Consider the following 22,191-nt stretch of genomic DNA (forward strand, 5'->3'; position numbering starts at 1 on the left):
CCTCTCGTTGGTCACTAAATCCTCTTAATTCTTCTTCTGGATATCTTGAATATTTCTCCTCAACTCTCCTACACTGCTGTATTTCACTTGGATTATTTTATATACTCCTAACTAACTCCCTGTTGTAAATGTTCCCCTGCCTCTGACCCACCTCCAGCTGTGCCACACCGCTGTCAAAATTATCTTTCTAAAACAGATGAGATCACATCACTTCCTTGCTTGAAACCTTTGTCGATTGCTTATTGCTCATAGGGTCAAGTTGAAGCTCATCAGCATGGCCCTTTTTAGTTTGCCCTCAGCCTGAGTTTTAAGCTTTCTCTCTAGCTACTCCTGACTATGAATTCTGTGCTCATTGTACTCTGGATTATTTGAAATCTGTATCGCCATCTTTTTTCTCTGTTGTCAACTCTGTCTGGAAATTGCGTCCCCCTTCTGTCCAAACAAACAAACAAACAAAACGAAGGAGAGTGGTTTGCCCCTTTTGAATCTGTTAAAATACAGTTTTGGTGTTACCTCATCACTAGGACCCTCTTTCTTTCTGTTCCTACCTCACCTTAGAAAAAATGAGGGCTCTGGAGTCAAATCCCACCACTGCCATTTACTGGTTGTGTTTGGGCGGGTTACTTGTGCAATCTGAGCTTTAGTTTCCTTTTTGTAAGACTGGTATAGTTTTACTCATAGCTTATGGTGGTTATGATTATGATTAAAAAGTTATGTGTATAAAGCACCTGGCATAATGCATGGTCCAAAGAAGTACTCAGTAGTTGTTAGCTATTTTTATTTTAGGGCACTGTCCACATTGAAGTATAGCTTCTGTCCTGTCCATGCTTTAGTATGAGGTTTTTATCTAGTCTTATGCATCTTTATATTTAAAATAGCCCCAATAAAAATAGAAGGTCTGGAAAAGAGTAAGCACTCAATAAATGTTTGACAGACTTTTTCACTGACTTTTGAACCTTGTTACTTTTTCCTTCTATACCTACCTTGAAATGAATGATATTACACACAAACTTATTCTCTTTGAGTTCAGCAGTAGAAATAAAGAAAACTTGGTGCCTTATTGACACATACATTATTATACTCTAGATTCAACATCTGATTTAAAATTTTGAGAGAGGAAATATAAAAAGAATTGTTCAGAATATGAATCCTAGTCTTTTGAGTAACCTTTATTAAAACTAGTTAGGACTTCCATTCTACCTCTAATGGAATATGCTGATCTCAGTCAAAATATTAAAATATTTGAATTTAAACTAAAAAGATGTTTGTTATTTAAAATGCCCTAGAAACAATGTCTATTCCTTTATATCTGTTCTTATGTTACAAATAATAGCAAATAGTATCAACCGTTACTTCCTGTTTTTGTGTCATACTAACTGAAAAATTTACTAGTTTTTTTCATTTTGCTCTGTAGCTTACAAGGGAGTGTTGAACATAGAGTTACTAATAATAAAAAAAATAGATCTTATGTTCCTTAGTCTTGAATATAGTTTGGGTCACTTTTTCCCATATCTATTGAAAATTGAAATATTTGTCTTTGTAGCCTCAGCACATGGTGCATTTAGTAGGGAAATCAATATTGGCCATGATGGATGAATGAATAAACTTTAATTTATGATGTACCTCAACACTGGACATTTTAATATATTTTTCTTCCAGTCGTATTGTGGTAAACTATTGGGATGCAGGAAACATAGTATCAGAGAGAGAGAGAAAGAGAATGAGTAAGATTTGGTTTTCTAACCTGGCTGTTTTTGTTTTGTTTTGTTTTGTTTTTTCTTTTTCTTTTTCTTTTTCAGAAAAATTATTGTCTCTTCTACCCGAGTATGTTGTTCCATATACAATTCACCTTTTGGCACATGACCCAGATTATGTCAAAGTACAGGATATTGAACAACTTAAAGATGTTAAAGAGTAAGACTTTTTCCATCCCATTTTCATATTTTCTGAAAGTTTTTTCCCTTTCTTGCTGATAATGGAATCTCAGTTATAATTAGTATATTAAATTTATTTCATTTCTTAGGAGTTTCAGGTTCTTTACCTTATTTGTTCTCTTATTTTTCTTTTTTCATACCATCTCTTCATGTTTCATTTCTTATATAATTTCCCAAAACAACTTAGCATAATTACTGTATTACTGACATATTTCTCTACCAGTCTGGCATTTCTTTTTTATTGAAGCAACCCATTAAGAGTTTCCATTCCAGTTCTTATCTTTTCCTACTTTCTTCTGAAACACTGTATAGATTTTCATGTGGGGAGAATTAATATTCTCTTTTATTCACATAGTAAGCACATTTTCTTTGCAGTTACTATCTTCCTCTATAAGGAATAGAGAATAGTCTAATTTAATAATGGGCCAAGTTGATAACCAGGCAACTGATCCCACTTACTGCTTCATTGGTGATTCTCTAATTAAAGTTTATGACAGTTAACAGTTCTTTCAAAGATTCTTGTTGAGAGGCCAGAAGACTATATATGCCTGGGTGTGGGATAGGGGAATATAACGGTATTTAGAGAAGTCTTTGTAAGACTACCAGAGTTCTTTAAAATATGGATGAGACCCTGTTTCTGTTACAATAAAGAATGACCTTTGTGGCTTTGAATAAATTAATTTCTCATGCCTTTAGCTTCTTATTAAAGGAAAATAACTCTTGGTTTCTTGATTCATAGAAATATTTTATAGTTAAATATTTGAGATGCTTCAAGAGAATAAAATTAAATTATTGATAACTTTCTCATGACAAGAGAAAACGATTTTACCCTCTTTTTGCCACAGTTTCTATTTTTAAAAAATAAGCAATTAGTTTTCCCAAAATGAATTCTGTGTTAGAGTGATTATATAACTAATGACAACTTTTAGCCACTCCTCCTTATCGGAACACATTAGTTTTTGAAATAGATAAAATATTCTTTGGAATTTACTAAACATTTTGGGTGGTATTTGTAAATTGCCCTAGTACAGCCATGAGTGATCTCCATTGCAGCAGAGAGCCACACCAGAAGAACTTATCCTGTGCCTGAGGTCTCAAAGGTTACTTTTTTCCCTTCTAGAATGATACCTTGTTTCACATTTCTCTCTTCTCCCATTTTCTCCTCTGTGCTATCCCTCTGTCCCATTCTGTCTACATAACACAGAGACAAAGCACTTTCAGTTTTTTCTTGAGTAGAATTTAATGTAGTTAACTTTAAAACTGAGGTACTGACACTTTCTTTTATTTTTTTCTTTCTTTAAGCAAAAACAGTATACAGAGTTGTCAGCCATGACTTTTTCCTCAGATTTATTGATGAAGATTCTTACTATTGAGTAAGGTGGTTAGATTTTCTTGAAGACTTCCATTCAGGACTACAGTCAGTCTTGAATATTTGAGACTTCACTTTATCTATGGCCCAGTTATTCCTTTAGGCAGTCTTCCCTTCCTGTCATAGCCAGGGATTAAGATCACTTCATTCTTTCCACCATTTCTGTTTCTTTTTAACCTGCCTCCCTAAGAAAGTTAGTGAGACTTTGAGAAGGGGTATTACGACCTCGCACGTACATTGCCGATACGTTGTGATATGTATGTGACATATTTTTTTTCTCTATTGATTTACAGCTGTTTCTTTTTAATTTTTCCTGCTCCTGGAGTTCATTACATTTATATTTAGAATTATATCTGTATTTAACGGTGAATTTTTTCTTTTTTTCTTGGTATTTTTTAGGTGTCTTTGGTTTGTTCTGGAAATATTAATGGCTAAAAATGAAAATAACAGTCATGCATTTATCAGAAAGATGGTAGAAAATATTAAACAAACAAAAGATGCTCAAGGACCAGATGATGCAAAAATGAATGAAGTATGTAATTCTTTGTAAATAGTTATGATTCCATGTTGATTTCAAGCATTTGAGTATAGGGTATGAAACTTCTGTAGACAACATCAGTCTTTTCTGTTAGTAGTATAATAAATAGTTAGTAGTATTCATATTAGTAGTAATTAGACTTACTAACATAGAATTAATATAGAATTAGTAGTAATGCTCTTACTAGTAAACTAACGAAAATAATAGAGTAAGTCTTTTAACTTACACTATTGTCCTGAAAACTGCATACTAAATGCATGTTCTAGAATTACAACTAATTCTCAGAGTCTAGGATACTGATTTAAGTACCTAATTTTCTTTTAATACCATTGCAGAAACTGTATACTGTGTGTGATGTTGCCATGAATATCATTATGTCAAAAAGCACCACATATAGTTTGGAATCTCCTAAAGACCCAGTACTACCAGCTCGTTTTTTCACCCAACCTGACAAGGTAGCTATTTTAGGATTTGTTTGTATAAGTTGAAATAAAATGTATTCTCAGCACTAGGTTGTGGGAAGATCACGAAGAATCAGTATCAAGAAGTGACACACTACTAATGTCATGAAAAGGTTGCCGTGAGTCTTAACAATGTGGTTCAAGACCAGAATATGGGCCAAACTGGAGGACACAAATAAGTTCCGAGATGAGTTAGGATGATCTAGGGTTTGTATTCCAAGTTTTATGCTAGTCTAAGAGCACAGGCAAAAATGATCAAAGCTTGTAAATCTATGAGATAATGGCCATTGATCCAAAATGGGAAGGAGAATGCTGATAGGGATAGTCTGATAAGCCCTTGAGATTTCTAACTGGTATGAAGAAACAAGCAGAGAACTGACACTAAACAGGCCCAAGACCCTGGGAACACTACAGGGATGTTCCCAAACCACTCTCAGAAAACTCAAATATTGTATGATACTAAAAAAGGTGTTTTTTAGAATCTCTCTTGGAGTTTTATAGTGCATCTAAGCCTGTTAAAGTAACTGAGAGGAAACAGCCACTACCTTTTTCTTATTTTTTAAAGCAAAATACCGGTTAACGTCTTACCCAGTTTACAGAGATCAGAACAGTCCTGTAAGTTCACCCAATAAAAGGGACTGTCTGCTTTTAAGCATTCACCTTTTTGTGATTAAGATAATAGGAGTATACGAAGTCTCTTCCCTGGAGAGTATTATTACATAAGCATGTGTTTGCTGATGAGCTCTTAGAGCTCTAGCATGTTAGAGCTCAAATATGTTGTGTTAGTACTAGAATTAGTACGAGGTTAGTTTAAGCTTATTGCAGCATTTAAAATCAGTGACTAAAATTTTGTGTTTCAACTGACTGTTTAGTTTAAACAAATACGTATTTTATAATGTACTTTAAAACAAAAGCTGCTCTATGCTTTGTTGGCTTTTGAATCACCTCCTAGATATAGTACTTCAGTAGTCATTGACTATTATTTTTTTTCCCTTGTTTGTAGAACTTCAGTAACACCAAAAATTATCTGCCTCCAGAAATGAAATCGTTTTTCACTCCTGGAAAAGTATGTTTTGAAAATTGTTTTAATTTTTATGTGGTAGTTTATTTTAGTGTGACTGTTGGCATAATTATGTTATTTAGTATTTCTTTAAAAATTGATATATCAAAAGTATTATCTTCTATTTACTAGTAAGAAATAGTTATATTTACTATATAGATGGAAGCTGAGATATAGAACTTGTTTTTTAGCTTATGATAAAACCCTGGAGACGTTCTTTCAAATATCTTATCTTGTAATATTAAGATAAAAATATGAAAGTAAAAAGACATCCTCTTATGTCCTTCCCTAGCAAGAGTCTAATTATCAGTTTTCATTTTTGACTATACATTTTATGTGCTCTCACTTCCTATGTAAGCCTTTTACTGCAGGTAACTAAGAAACTTAACTATTATTCTGTTTATATAGTCTTTGTTCAGTGATATTCAGTTTATAATTCTTATTCTTATTTTGCTTAAGGATAGGCAAGTTTTTCATGATTTGTATATGTAAATACTTTGACAGGTACTATTTATGTTTCTTTACATCTAAACTTCTTTTGGTTTTAATCAAATAGAAAGATATGCATTTTTCATTTCAGCCTAAAACAACCAATGTTCTAGGAGCTGTTAATAAGCCGCTTTCATCAGCAGGCAAACAATCTCAGACAAAGTCATCACGAATGGAAACTGTAAGCAATGCAAGCAGCAGCTCAAATCCAAGCTCTCCTGGAAGAATAAAAGGAAGGTAAGTACATAAGAAATACCATACTTAACATTTAAGGACTCCATCAAGGCTATGAGACCTAAAATAACATCATTTACATTTAATGTCAGTGAATGAAAATCAGTGCATAGCTGAACATTCCTATTTTAACACTGGTAGCCATTTATAAGTTAAATGTATTTGCTTACTCATTTAGGTAGGTACCCCATCTTAGCCTTTCATATTTTAGCTTGTTGTTGTTGGTAGACATAAGCTAGTTTCCAAACTAAATGTCTAGTTCATCCATACAATGGAATACATAGTCATTAAAAAATGATGAGGCATGAGCTCATATGAAGAGTTTCCACAATATATTATTGAGTGAAAAAGGGAAAGAATAGAACAGTGTAAAGTATTTTTGAGTTTTTAAGAAGGGTTTGTATTTTCATTTGCTTGTATATGCATAGAAAATTTGGGGAACAGTACACAACGTCTTAATAGTGTTTACAATAATCTAGTGTAGGAGGGAGATGATTTTATATTCTGATATGGTTTGAATTTCTTTTACCATGTACGTATATAAACTTCTTTGTTTAAAAAATATTTTAAAAACGTACTTTTGAATTATGCTTTGCAGGAGATTTTTTTTTTCTTCTTAAGAAAGAAAAAAGGAAAATCACACTTTAACTGGTTTTAGCATGGGGCTTAGCATACCATTTGTCAGCAGCAGAGCCTTGTACAAGGCTAAACTGCCACCATTTATTCATTTTGCTAAGTTATTATGAAAGATTATGTTGTCTTTTGCACTATTCATAACCAATCAGTAAAGAAGGGAGGAGACATTCTAAAATGTCTTATCAGTTTCCTTGTAATGAATAAATTAGTAAATGATATATAGTATAATCGAATTAAAACAAAAATTACATCTAAAGTTCTTGTTTTTTCTAGATTCCTGTTTTAATGCATATTAGTGGCTGATACCTAAGTGACCGTTCTTTACCTATGTCATTTAGACATTTTTCTACTGGATGGCCTCATATTTAACATGACCAAAAACATTTCCAGCAACTCATTTCCTAAATTACTGGCTTTTCTCCTTGAATTCCTGGTTATAATCAAAGATGATCTAATTCACCCATCTAGGCTAAGAGCCTCAAAATTGTCTTTGATTTTTCCCCTGTGCTAATAAGTTTTGCCAGTTATTTTTCTCTAGAATGTTTATTTAATATTTCTCTTTTCTGCTATCATCGTATTCATTCCCTTTCTTTAATTACTGTAGTATTTGGATATTTCCCTTTCTTATTCCTCTGTCTGCGTATGGTATATCATGTCACTGCTAGATAATCTTTTTTAAATGCTATGTTTTCAGGTTATTCCATTGCTTGGAAATCTTAATTGGCTTCCCTTGTTTGTTTTCAAGACCAATATATAGTTTTACCCAGTCCTCATCTCCCATTGTTTTTCACAACAAATGACTCGTAGTTTCCCTACTTTACTTTTGGTTAAACTTTCTTTCAGCCTCTGTTGCTTTTTTTCTCCAAATCCCATCGGTTCACTAAGATTCTTTCTAAGGGAATGAGCTAGGTGTGTTTGAGAGATCAATTTGGTTGGAGAGTAGGAATGAGAGAATAATGGTCAGGGATAAAGGTGTGAGGTACCCAGATTATGTTTGGACTTTGTGGGTAATGTAAGGAATTTGGGTTTGATTTTAAGTAAAACTGGAAGATGTTCTGGAGTCTAGTGGTCTAATTTGTGCTTTTAAAAGATTGCCCAGATTATTGGTGGAGAATAGAGGCACTAGAATTGAGGTAGGAAATGCCACTTTGGAGTCAGCTAATAGTAATCTGGGGAAGGGATGAAAAGGGAAGATGATGGAAAATAGCCAAATGGTGTTAAATATACTAAAACCGGATACTTTTTGAAAAGAATGAAACTTTTCCTCATAAAGTTATAAAGCTACACTAGGGAAAAGGAAAAACTTCTAAGGTTATTTGATTGTAATAACAATTACAAATGTCTATATTAAAAGGCTTGATAGCTCTGAAATGGATCACAGTGAAAATGAAGATTACACAATGTCTTCACCTTTGCCGGGGAAAAAAAGTGACAAGAGAGACGACTCTGATCTTGTAAGGGTGAGATATTTGGTTTGATTTTATAATAAGTACAATAATTATTATTTTTACTATGTAAATAATCATTTTTACACTGAAACCAGTTAATTTTACTCTCAAGTTTGACATCTGATTTTACTCACAAATTTGAGTTCATAATTATCCTCTACCATGTAATTTAAGTATATTGAACTTCTTGTGTTTCTTGTCATTCTAGTAAGCAATCTTTATTCTTTAGCGCTTTGGAATCAAACATGCCAGTTCCATACTCAGAACTGCTTGGCTTTTGTGTTTTTTTTTAAACACAGTAAATTTAGGCTTAGCCTTAGAGAAGGAGGCTAGAATGAGGGTCCTTAAAGTTTCCTTCATTTTAGTTGATTTCTTGAGCCTTTAATTACTAAGTAAGTTTCTAGTAAATGTAGGAAATGCTACTGTTTTCATAAAGTCCTTGTTTAGTTTTAAAATCTTAATAACAATGATGTTGATGTGTGTGTGATAGGCATAATTTATACATGTCATTTGAAGACAAATTTGGTACTTTTAGTAAAGATACAGAATACAGTTGTGTATTGCAACACAACCTGATGGCATTAATAATTGAGTATATTTTGACTTTCGAGGTTAGCTCTAAACATTTCTTGAATAACCCATTAGGTTCCCTGAATGAGTTCCTTTATCAGTGAAGTGTGGATACTTAGCTAGTAAGGTTTATCAGAATAAATGAATTAGCCCAAATGAATGGTTGTTGCTGCTGTTTTGTTATAAAGATTAATATTTTTGATTAATGATTATCATAATAATGAAAGTTAATGTTTTAATCTACTCGATTAATAGTGGCAAAAGGTTATTAATAAAAACATTTTCTTTCTCTGACATAGAACTTGCACTCCTGTCTTCCACTGGCCCAAGCTTACATATCCCAAGAAGTTTAAATTATTTTCAGTTTTTTTCAGATTTCTCCAGTAATTTATTTTAGCAGATTGTTTCTCTTTCCACTTAAAAAAATTAAAATTCTAAAATTCTTACTAAATCCTAACTATACTATAAATTCGGATTTTTATTGGCTGTTTAAAATTTTCACCCAAACAGAATTAAAAATTGATTGCTTAGCCAGAAAGGAATCCTGTTATCCTGATTTATGGAAGAATCTTTGAGTTGGAAAAGGTATTTATGTCTTCTAGTCCTGCTTCTCACTTAGTGCAGAAATTTCTTCATTATCATTTATGAGAGTTGGTGCTTGAAAATGCCTTAAGTGGAGAGCTTATAATTTCTCTCATTTGTTGGAAACCTCAACTAGGCTACCCATACCCACATATACTGCCTCCTTTCCCTCCCCATTACCCCCTTAATTAGGAAGCATGGTTAATATTTTGCTAGCCTATAAATTCCATATCTAGTTCTACCTTTTGGAGCAATGCAGAACGAAGTCTTTTTTTTTTGCTGTACGCGGGCCTCTCACCGCCACGGCCTCTCCTGTTGCGGAGCACAGGCTCCGGACACTCAAGCTCAGTGGCCATGGCTCACGGGCCCAGCCGCTTCACGGCATGCGGGATACTCCCGGACCAGGGCACGAACCCGCGTCCCCCGCATCGGCAGGCGGACTCTCAGCCACTGCGCCACCAGGGAAACCCTGAAGTCTATTTTTTATAGAACAGTTTTGAATTTCTGAGTTTTAAGATTTATTTATATAATTAATGAAGGCCTTTGGCGGTCTTTTGTGTAACATTGCATCCATTTTCAGAGGAACCTTATTAATAAGCTCATTTCAACTGAAATATTCTCAAAGAGGTGAGCATTATGAGACAGAAGTTCAATTTAAAGACCAATAGATTATGGTGAAAGAGTATCGTCTTTTTTATATACTACGAGCTTCACATTGAAATTTCACTGCAAAGGAATTATTCTTCATATACATTTGTATTGTAATATTTAGCTTTACAAATAACATATTTTCTCCATTTCCTGCTTCTAACCTCAATTTTATACCCCCCTCTGTTCTGAAAACAATACGGTACAAAATGAAAAATTAGAGAATGTAGTGCTTTAGGAAGCTTAGATTATTTTATGATATCCTCAAGAAAACAGACATTGAATTTCGGGTTTGCCAACAACCTTTTCCAGAGCATAAATGAATTCAGCCACTTTTTCAGATCTTTGGATGTCAGAATGAATTGTAGCATTGAAAATTGGAGGGTTTAGTTTTAATGTTTCTCTTCCCATCATAAGTAATGACAGGTAATTTTTAATTTATGTACAAAACTCTAGATAAATACTAACAAATTAAAACCAATTATTTATAGGGCTTTATTTTCCCCTAGATTTCAAGGATAATTTAAACGCTAAAAAGAATAAAAAGCAAATCAACATCCCAAATAAAAATACTAACAAGATAATCTCAGATCATGCCAAGCAGACACAAATAAAATTTAGAATTCATTCTTGACAAATATGAACTCTTTGTAAATTAATACTAGAAGGATACTTCATTAACATGCTAAAAGTTTTATCTGTTTAAATCAGTAGTCAGTGATTTAGTCAAAATTATTATTCTTAAAGGCAAAATACTTGAAACATTCTTATTAAAACTCAGGAACAAAACAACCTGTTGTTTAAAATTGTTCTAGAATATTTGACCAGTTCTGAAAGATAGTAAATAGGAGCCAGAAGTATGACAATGAAAAAGAAGAGACAAATTTATTTTTATTTTTGTACTCTTAAAAAAAATAAGGGAAGCAGTTGAAAAACTAAGAGTGTAGGCGTATGTATGTATATATGTAACTATAATTTTACTCTGGTAATTTTACTTTATATCAGATGTACACTTGGGGGAAAGGGGATTTACTTTACAACACTAGCCATTACAACAACGAAATTAGATAGATGGATCTAAACATAACCTTAAAAAGAGGTAGGGGGAACCTATGTGGAGAAAATACCAAAACTGAGAAACAGAAGAGAGAGAAGACATGCCATATTCCTTCATGGAAAAAATGAGTTAAAAAGATGACAGTTCTTTCTAAATGAAGATATCATTGTAAAATTCCAGTGTGATTTTAAGTCCATGTGGAAGAATAAAATGGATGCAAAAAAGAGGAGTAATAAGATCAGCCCAACCAAACACAAACATACTTAGCTATAATTAGTAAAATATTGCCCTGTTGTTACATTAGCCCAGAACCATTATTATTATTATTATTTTTTTTTTTGCGGCATGCGGGCCTCTCACTGTCATGGCCTCTCCGATTGCGGAGCACAGGCTCAGCGGCCATGGTTCACAGGCCTAGCCGCTCCGCGGCATGTGGGATCTTCCCAGAGCAGGGCACGAACCTGTGTCCCCTGCACCAGCAGGCGGACTCTCAACCACTGCGCCACCAGGGAAGCCCACATTATTTTTTGAAAAATAATGCAAAATAAAGGAAGCATTACAAATAAGTGATTTTGAAATTGATTAGATGTCTGTTTGGCAGTGGAAGTAGGAAAAATAGTTTAGAACCTCAACTCAGCATCCTATTCTAAAACAAGATACAATAATGTCTTAGTCTGCTCAATCTGCCATAATAAAATATCATAGACTGGGAGGCTTAAACAACACAAATTAATTTTCTCACATTTCTGGATGTTGGGAAGTCCAGGATCAAGTGTGGGCCAATCCAGTTCCTGGTGGGAGCTCTATTCCTGGTTTGCAGACGGCCACCTTCTTACTGTGTTCTTAACATGGTGGAGAGAGAGACAGCAAGATCTCTCTGGTGTCTCTTTTCATAAGGATACTAATCCCATCACGAAGGCCCCACCCTCGTGACCTTATCTCAACTGAATTACCTCCCAAAGGCCACATCTCCAAGTAGTATAGTATCATAGCACTTCAGCATATGAATTTTGTGGGGACACAATTCAGTTCATAACAAATAGGAAATAAAATTTAAATATACACAAAAGTGTAGAATATTTAGATTAAAACTCAGACTTTAATAAACAGATGGACAAAGGGCATAATACCAAGGATATAATTAGGCAGTTCACAGGCAGGAAACACAAGTGACTAATTAAACATATTAAAAAATTATAAGTAATTAGATAATTTTTCTTTTCACTGTTTTTTTAAGAATGTAAACTGGAACAGACGTTTTGGAAATTAACTTAGTACTATAAATATTATGTGTCTTGGGTTTCCCTGGTGGCGCAGTGGTTGAGAGTCCGCCTGCCGATGCAGGGGACACGGGTTCGTGCCCCGGTTCGGGAAGATCCCACATGCCGCGGAGCGGCTGGTCCCGTGAGCCATGGCCGCTGAGCCTGCACATCCGGAGCCTGTGCTCCGCAACGGGAGAGGCCACAACAGTGAGAGGCCCGCGTACCGCAAAAAAAAAAAAAAAAAAAAAAAATATTATGTGTCTTATGTACATGTGTATACCTGTGGAGAGCATTATAAATTCATATACACTATTCTTGGTTTCTTTGAAGAATTTCTTCGGTCTCCATCTGCTGGTCAGTGCTTAAATTCAGTGAATGTAGACTGGTATTTTATTTTAAATTTGAAAGTCACTGATTTTTAAGTTATTTTTTTTGTTAGTTGTATCTGGGAAGAAGTGATATCTTTGATTCAGAAGTGTTTTCAGAATTTTTAATAAATGATGAATATGTTTAAACTTTTGTATATTGCAACCTCCATTTATAAAATAAAAATAGTTCTTTTATGATGTGTATGCATGATATATATATAACATAGTTGGTATTTTATGTCTTATTATACATTGTGTGGTAAAATTAGGATTACTTAAATTGACTATCAAAACAGATCCATTATACTTCAGTATAGTTGTCCATTATTTAAGCATTCAATTTAGAATGTTCTTTTTTATGAAATAGCTCTTCACCAAAAGTTTATAATCTAATCAAATACTGATCTTGAGGGGTTTCATTTGAGGCTCTCTAGCTTGAGTAAGAATAAAAACGTACCCTCTTACCCCCAGATAGTGTTTTAAATTAGAAAATTATTAATAAAGGCAAGTAAGTAGTTATCGTTCTGATGTACTTCAGAACTCTATACCTTATTTAGGTACATTTTTATGACTGAAGTGGATAACAGATTTTTTTTTTGATTCTTAAAAATACATATACTAACAATGCATACTAAGTTTTATATTTGAAGTTGTGGCTTTTATTCCTAGTCTGAATTGGACAAACCTAGAAGCCGGAAAAAAACACCTGTAACAGATTCAGAGGAGAAATTAGGGATGGATGACCTGACTAAGTTGGTACAGGAACAGAAACCTAAAGGCAGTCAGCGTGGAAGGAAGAGAGGCCATACGGCTTCAGAATCAGACGAACAGCAGTGGCCTGAGGAAAAGAGGCTCAAAGAAGATATATTAGAAAATGAGGATGAACAGAATAGTCCACCAAAAAAAGGTAAAAGAGGCCGACCACCAAAACCTCCTGGTGGAGGTACACCCAAAGAAGAGCCAACAATGAAAACTTCTAAAAAAGGAAGCAAAAAAAAACCTGGACCTTCAACAGCAGAAGAAGAGGAAGAAGAAGAAAGACAAAGTGGAAACACAGAACAGAAGTCAAAAAGTAAACAGCACCGAACTTCAAGGAGAGCACAACAAAGGTAAGTATGTTTAACTCTAAACTGCATACATTTGGTTACTATATTATAAATCATAATTTGATGCTATCCACATTTGGGTCTTCCCCAAAGCAGAGCAGAATCTCCTGAAACTAGTGCAGTTGAATCCATACAATCCACACCACAGAAAGGACGAGGAAGACCATCAAAAACGCCATCACCATCACAACCCCCCAAAAATGTGTAAGTTGTAAATAATATTAAATTTCAAACCAGTTTCAGATTATTTTGCAGGGGTTCATAAATTTCTAAATATACATAGGGCTGTATTTAAATCCCATATATTTAGCCCCATTACACTAGATAACATAACATTTTTGTAAACTTACCTAGGTGATTGATACTCAGTCAACCTTTGGTGACATTTGTACATTTTTACAGGTTTTAGACAAAACTTTATAAATGAATACCAAATAGTTTATTATTTCCAATACATACTTTATGGTACCTGAAGAGATGATGAAGTATTTTTAAATAATTACAGTATAGACCACGTTACCTTGTCATTCCATGCTACAATTTTTCTTCGTGTCTTTCCTCAACAGCTTTAAAAAATAGCTTTTACACTTTTGCTTTGATTCTTTGAACCATGTCGGAAAGTAATAGGCATCATTTTTCTTAAATTACATCTGTAGAAATTACCACATGGTGATCTCAAGTTTTTGATGTCTTGATTTTGTTTGTTTTCTAATCACATTAACACATCTGTATCTATAGATAGTTTTGGATGTTCACACATGTACATGTTTATAGGAGAGTTACAGTAACAAATCTGTGTCCAAACTTATTAAAGTGACAGGGGCATCAGTGTTGTAATTTGTAAATTGGCACTTTTTTCTCCTCAAAGTAGAAATAGAATAGCGTGTCTTCTACTAGAACTTTTGCAGTTTTTCTGAAAGTAATCCCATACTTTAATAGCTTGACTTTTCAGAGTTGCCAACAGACCTTGGTTAAATACTCAGTTACCTTCAAAGTTTTTCCTGTTCCTGTGTATTCCATAGGAAGAGGAAAAGTTACCTGAGTGTCTAGCCAGTACTTCCTGCCTTTTTCCATATAATTTTTCCCTCAGATAAAAAGTAAAGGTAAGTACATTTTTGTGGCAGCTTCATAAATGTGTTTGTATTCAACCATGGAAACTCATTGTTTTTTCGATAAAAAAATATTCTTAAGGCATCTTAAATTCCCGTCGTTAATTTTATAACAAGAATATAACAGGGTGAATATCTTTCATGCTTGTAACTTTAATTTGTTTCTGTTTGGGCCTCATAAAATTAAGGGCTTAGATGATTATCATGTTACCTCCTAAAATTACACAAGTTCCTCACATGAGTGTTCTAAATCAAACAAACATTTCTGTTAAAAAATCAATACAGAAAGAGATTCTGTATTCTGTCTTAACAACCTAACTTCCTTTCACTGGGAAGCCCCTTTTTAGAGGTAATGTAATAACATATGTTATGATTTGTCTGTTTTCTTGTTCTGACCTCAGTGGAATTGAGAAAGATTGTATTATTTTCCTTGTATTTTCTTCTGTTAATTCTGAAAAACTGAATCAAGTACGTTTGAGTAATTGGTTTGAGTATGGATTAAACAATATCTATTTTCGATTGCTTATAGAAATGATAGGCTAAGTTCTTAATTAAAAAACAAATATTTATCAAGAGAGATACATTTAATTAAATGGTGACATCTATTACATATTTTTGAGTGTCTCCTGTTTCAGAGGGTACTAGGTGCTAGGGAATATAGTGGCACGAAACAGGCACGATTCTTATCTTTATAGGACTTACCATCTAAATGGGCATGTAGTCATTAAATAATCACACATAAATATGGAATAGTAAATTGTGATATGTGCCCTGAAGGATAAAGTTAGGGTGCTGTAGGAGAATGTAAGGACAGGGCTGGGGAATTGGGGAAGTTTTTTTCTCTTTGGAAAGTGACCAGTTGGTTCCTTGAGAGTAGTAGGAGTTAGACTGATAGAGAGTAGGGAGAGGAACTCAGGTGGAGGGAACACTGTTTTGGAAGGTTCTGAAGTGGGAAAAATCCTGGCAAATTCAGAGAGCTGAAGGAAGACAAGGATATTGCTGTGTTGTAGTTGTGGGGAACTGGGGAGTGGAAGGAGATGAGAATGGACAGGTAGGCAAGGCCTGTCTGCAGCGCTTTATATACTGTATTAAGGAGGTTTATGCAGTTACTCTCAGTACGTAGGGGGCTCTCTAGGGGGCGTGGCATCAGCTGTTTTTACATTTTTGAAAGATTACTTGTAGAGACAAGAGGCAAGAGATGAGAATGGTTTAGAAATATGTAGTAACAATGAAGATGGAGAGAAGTGAATGGATTTGAGATTTCTTTATAAGTAGAATCTTAGGGCTAGATAAAGAGTTGTAGACTATGATGAAAGACTCTTAAAATTTCTGCTTTGAGCAAGTCAGCCTTTTACTGAGTTGGGAAAGGTAAAAGGAAGAGTAGACTTTGGGTTATGTTTTAAAATCCTTTATGGTATTGGTCTCAGTTACACTGACTTGTTATTTGGTAGATCTTTTTATATGTAAGATTCTAGGATTAAGTGCTTGTCTAGGGTTCGGAATGTAAGAAAAATATTTCTTGGCTTACAAGATAATTGAGAATAAAAATGATAATAAATGAAAGCCTGTGAAATATTTAAAGCATTTCCTGTTATGAAGTAACCTACCACTTAAGGATCAGAATGTTCATTTTATTTTACATGTGTTTTACTCTAGCCGTGTAGGACGCTCCAAACAAGCCGCTACTAAAGAAAATGATTCAAGTGAAGAAGTAGATGTGTTTCAGGGTAGCTCTCCTGTCGATGAAAATCCACAGGAAGAAACAGAGGAAGAAGAAGTTTCTGCAGTAAATGTATGTGTTTATGAAAGTGCCATGTGTAATAGTATGGAATATAGACTTAGAGTTGGTAAATATTTGGTCAGGTCCATTTAGCACTTGCTGTTACTTAATAATTCTAAATATTTATATATTTTTCTTCATTAGTTTATAGTGTTTCATCTGCCAGCTTAGATAGTGGAGACTATGTCCTTTGTGAAAACCTGAAACCAAGTGAGAATAATAGACGTAGCCTAGTGAAAGTGTAAATGCCCAGTTTAAAACTGAATGCAGAGAGGAACAAGTGGCAGTCTGATGTCAACACTTTACGCATTTAAGTTCTTCCTGTATCTGTTATGTATACTCTTGTTTCGTAAGTATTTGTTTGAGTTTCCCACTAGCTACTAGTAGTTAGTTGTATAGAATAAAATCATGTCTTTAACTAAAATTAGCTTTTGGAATTCATAAAATTGGTAATAGACACTTCTTTTACAGAGGTAGGAATGTGATGCTTCCTGAGATACTTTTGTTTTAAAGAAATGAATGGTTTTGCTGGTTACATCTCAGATTTTTTTCTCTTTGGAAGAAATATAATTAACACATTTAAGTAAGAGCTGTCATCTTCCTAACATTAATGGTGAATCTTTGGGTCAGCTCAGCCAGCCATCTTTGTTTGAGAAACCTGTGTTCTTTGATCAGGTCCCAGGGTTGATCCCTGCCCCTCTGTTCTATTTAATATAATCAGCACTTCTCTCTGCATCAGGATGCATTTATGTGAATGAATTAAGACCACAGATAAATATGTTGAATTATGGTCTCAAACTAGTTGGGCTTGTTTGTAAAGGGTTTTAGGGGGGTGTAAAAATAAGGCTGAAGAGTTGTACATAGTGACTGGTGTCTTCATCAAAGAAAAACTATACTGTAAATTAATTAAATTAAAATCCTGTTCTATTTGTATTCCTCTTGTTAATACTGATCTTTTTTGAACTAAAGTTTTATGCTTTCATTAGTACTTGCCAGTAAGTGGTAATATGTCTGAATTTCAGATTATTTATATGTATTTGATAGTTGTTATGATCCAAACTCAATAGCTGTTTTCTGAGAAAGACAGCTGTGAGCCTAAATTCATAAATATTAAATGTTTTCTTTTACTACAGAAACATAAGTAAAAAGGTGATATTTGCAATTGTTTTTCTTGCTGTTGGCATTGATTTCTGTTCATTTCTCTTTAAAATTATTAAATAGAAAAGTAAAATAGTTCTCTGTTTTGCTATCCTGAGAAAGGCTGTTTATGGGCATTCATGTATTATGTACGTCTAAATGTGTGATGTCAAGGCAGGAAGTTAACATAGGAGAAAGGTTTTGAGGAAAGAAAAGCAAAGAAAATCAAGAACATGTAAGAATAATGATTGGTTAAAAAATAATTACTGCTGTGTCTAATTAATATGTACCCATTTTAATTAAGCATCTGGTGATATTTCTTTCAAGGTACGGCGGCGAAGTTCTAAAAGAGAAAGGCGATGAACAAATGTCATTAATAACTTTCTATGTGAAAGCTTTGAAAAAAATAATTTTTTGTCAAGCTTCAGGCTGAGTAAAGCCTTTGATGCACAAAGTGGGACTGCTGAAGAGTGGACAGTTGGACCTTACTCTGATGACCTCATGTATTTGTGGTCACGTGCTTTAGCCATGCGCACGGTATAACATTGACTATGGAGTCTTGTGAAAAAGTCTAATGTGCGATGGCTATGTAGACATAAAGAAGAAACTTGTAAATATATTTTTTCTTCTTCTTTTTTTTTAATGTTTCTGACTTCTAAAGTGCTTGTATAGCTTTTATCTGCGGCTTTAAACTGACAGTACCCAGCTGTTTATTGGATCTATTGATTTGAAAAGAGTTTGTTAGGATAGATCTTAAGCAGTAATCTGTCAGTGTTTGTATTTGTATTCTCTGCAGTTTTACTGTGAAAATTTTTTTTCAACAAATGGTGTCATTTTCTTGATGTCACAATTTGTTGGAGAGTTAAAATGATCGCTTTCCCTTGTGTATCTTACCTAGTGTTTACTCCTGGGCACCCTTAATCTTCAGAGGTGCTAAATTGTCTGCCATTACACCTGAACAATGCCTCTGATGGGAGGACGCCACGCAAACTGTGGAATAGTCCTGAAGTTGTTTGATTATTTTACACCTCAGTATTGGTCCCAGAATTTTCTGGCCTTTCATGGCAAGGAAAATTTTAAAAAGAGAGAGATTTAAAATATTATAATTTTAAAGAGTGTGTTATAAAAATAATGTACTGAGTTCTTTATCCCATTTTATCATCCCTTTTCAGTTTTTATTAATCTACTGTATCAATAAAATTCTGCAGTTTGAATTAGTTTTTAATAGTCTAGAATGTTATTGTGTATAGATATTTCCTCTTGAACATTATATTCAGAAAATGCAAATTATTACACTATAATATAAAATCTGATATATACACATTAGAAATGTTTCAGTTCTCCATAACAGTGTAAAGTTAATCAGAAAGAAAAAAATTTTATTGATGCAGTGTGTCTTTATAAAGCTGTTCTTGAAAGCAAGTGTTTTGTATTTTATAGTGAGTTGCATGTTTATGAAAAAAAGTGCTGAAAATGGGATGTGCTCTTTTCTGTAAATTCGTATTTAGCCATAGTATATGATAGATTGCCCCATAACATAGTTTTTCATCAAGAGTTTATTATTGTACTTTATTTTGGAGCCAAAAATTGTTTCTGGGGGGGAGGGGCAGGGTGGGAGTGATATATCCAACTATATGAGCTACTGTAGGTTCACAATCTTATGAACTTCGAATGGAATTCCACTTTGTCCAGATTGGGAGAAGTGGAAATATATTTGGGTTTAGAGCATATCTTTTTTCTTTGTTGTAATCTACAAAATATAGAAACAAAGGCAGCATCCTTTATACAGTTTTATGAACTGTATTTTCAACCAAAACATATAGGTTACAACTTAATGCTTTCCTAAATTCATTTTAGTATTTCAGGTGCTGTTCTTTCATTTTTTCATGGTTACCATCAGAAAAGAAAATCGTATTCTAACTTATTAAATTTATCACAATGGATAATGGAGCATTTTCATTTAATATGCCATTATGTTTAAGGTATATTTCCAAGTTGGTTATAATAGATGGGGGATATAATAAAGAAACTATTTTGGAAAGTGACATTTTACTATTTTCCAGTGTATATCACAATTGATGTGATTATTTTTCTTTTGAAGATTTCTTCATGTTTATGAAACGGCCTTTTATTTTTTAAAAAAAAGTTTTGAATTGTGTCTTGATCTCTCAATATTTAACTATTCTTCATCTACAACAGTACTGACACCAGTGATTATGGGAGGCTGCTGTATATCAAGGCAGCTAATGTTGGACCAAGATACAGTTGGTTTTTAAATGTGTCATTAGCTCAGTTCTCCCAAACACACTATTTCTATTTCAGCAGTACAAAGGCATGTTTTTAAATCTATAAAATAAAGAATAAGGGATAGCTTTGTATTTTTGTCGTTGACTAAATTGCACCGGAAATGTTTATGGGAGTATATCTTTAAGACCATTTTATAAAACAGTGAAAAAATGATTGTGGAGGATTTTTATTTGCATGATCATAGTTAACCAAATTTCACTGCACATTTAATTCTGTACATCAGTTCACAAAAAATGTTCATTGTAGATTTTGTTCAATGACAGTGAGTCTGTGATTTTATAACTTGTCTGTTCACTTTTTGGGAGGATTATGATGTAAATTTTCCATTTTTCTGTAGAAAAAATAGGTGCAATAATGATCAAAGTTTTGATGTCCTGAGTCATCTTAGGGGATTATCTCATTATGTTGAAACTTAACATTTCATGTACTAACATTTGGAGAACCACATACTGTAACTAAAGTAAAATTAAGTATGTGTAAAACGTTAATTGCTAACAGTGGTTAGCAAACTCTTCAGTGATAATGTTCATTTTGAAAATATATACTGTATAAAAAAGTTAAGAAAATATTTAACTCACTGTAACAAGTTCCATTATGAAGATCTTATGATTCTTCAGTGAGGTTGTCTTGCTGCACTCTGTAGCAAATCCGTTTAATCTACACTATAATAAAATTTCTTGCTGCAGTGCAACAGGAAGCTTTTTCAGTGATCTCCACTGTATATGTAAATTACAAATGTGGCTGTAAAACTTGTTCCGGGTATTAAAGGTTACATTACTTTCTGTATTTTCTTATAACTTGTAAGTTTGATTTTTGATTTTCCTTTTGCCCACTTAAAGAATGTCAGGAATTTAAGACTTTGTTTAACTTAGGCATATCTCCCCTACCACATAGTATTATGTCACCGTAATGAACAGTTGGTATTTAGATAGATAATCAATTTTCAGACACACTTTTGGATTTTCTGTGAAGTTGAATAAACATGAAAGCTAATATATAACTGTATTATTTTATTTATGTGAGTCTATCTATATATATTTAAATACGTTTACTAAATGGAGGAAGGCACATTTTAGTGATTTTTAATTTTGGAGGCTTTGTTTCATAAAGAGGAAATATATTTCCTAGTAACATTTTTCAGACTTCTTGTTTAAACTTCTCATGCAACATCTTGGCTGGCAGAGACTTACTAAGTATTATTTAAAAGGTTGCATAACTGAAGAAAAGAAATGTATAATATAAACTTTAAAAGTAAACACTAAGAAAATAAGTTACTGTAGTGACAGTTTTATTAATTTGTTCAGTGAATATTTATTGATTTCCTACTATGTGCTAGGCTAGTTACAGAGGATATAGTGTGATCAGGATAGAATAAGTCTCTGCCTTTGTGGAGCTTACATTCTCCACAAAGAGGTGGGGGACTAAGGAAAACAATAAGTAATATATAATGTCATACTGTGAAAAGTATGGAGATTAGAAAAGGAAAGCAGGATAGAGAGTAGAAATGATTGGAGGAGAAGCTATTTTATATACTTAGAAGCTGCATTATTCAGTAAAATTTAGGTTTGTTAATGTCTTTATGATGAAGTGACACTTTTATAATTATAAAACATCATTTGTTAGCTGTATGAATACTTCATGCCTACTTTATCTGATAATTGATAACCAGTTTTGTTTTAACTATTGTTTGCGTGACAAAACTTTTTCTGTTCCATTATTTTCAACCTGTTTATGTCCTTATGTTTAAAAGTGCATGTCATGTAAACATTTTATACTTTGGTCTTGTTCTTTTATCCAATCTTAGAATCTTTGTTCTTTAATTAGAGTGTTTAGACTATTTATTTTTGGTATAATCACTGATACTGTAGCTTTTATTGCTATTTTTTTGCCAATTTTTTCTTTATTCCTTTATTTTCTCCTTTTCCTACCTTCCTTTGGCTAGGTAAAGTACTTCTTACTATTCTGTCTCTTTTATTAGCTTTTTAGTTACACCCGATTGTATTATTATTTCAGTGGTTACCCTACAGATTATAATATCTGTATTTCACCTATTATAGTCTGCACTATATTAATGTTTTTGCCACCTTCTGAACAAT

The 22,191-nt window shown here is 33.4% G+C and overlaps 1 protein-coding gene across 6 annotated transcripts in view; it reads left to right on the top strand.

Annotated features, from left to right (window-relative positions):
• PDS5B (PDS5 cohesin associated factor B) overlaps positions 1-21,805 on the top strand; it is a 197,080-nt gene extending 175,275 nt beyond the window's left edge. For 2 of the 6 annotated variants that reach the window (XM_059996004.1, XM_059996010.1), the window contains 10 exons: positions 1,800-1,914; positions 3,703-3,835; positions 4,177-4,296; positions 5,306-5,368; positions 5,943-6,088; positions 8,076-8,181; positions 13,326-13,765; positions 13,856-13,966; positions 16,528-16,663; positions 18,116-21,804. In XM_059996004.1, coding sequence (XP_059851987.1) covers positions 1,800-1,914; positions 3,703-3,835; positions 4,177-4,296; positions 5,306-5,368; positions 5,943-6,088; positions 8,076-8,181; positions 13,326-13,765; positions 13,856-13,966; positions 16,528-16,663; positions 18,116-18,151 — 1,406 coding nt within the window. In that variant the 3' untranslated portion in view covers positions 18,152-21,804. Of the gene's footprint in view, positions 1-1,799; positions 1,915-3,702; positions 3,836-4,176; positions 4,297-5,305; positions 5,369-5,942; positions 6,089-8,075; positions 8,182-13,325; positions 13,766-13,855; positions 13,967-16,527; positions 16,664-18,115 lie in introns of all 6 variants that reach the window. The other 4 variants (XM_059996005.2, XM_059996006.2, XM_059996007.2 and 1 more) reach the window with 4 other exon arrangements.
• The last annotated feature ends 386 nt before the right edge of the window (positions 21,806-22,191 follow it).

The sequence above is a fragment of the Delphinus delphis genome, chromosome 18, assembly GCF_949987515.2.
Source record: "Delphinus delphis chromosome 18, mDelDel1.2, whole genome shotgun sequence".
In the NCBI taxonomy this organism is placed as follows: Eukaryota; Metazoa; Chordata; class Mammalia; order Artiodactyla; family Delphinidae; genus Delphinus; species Delphinus delphis.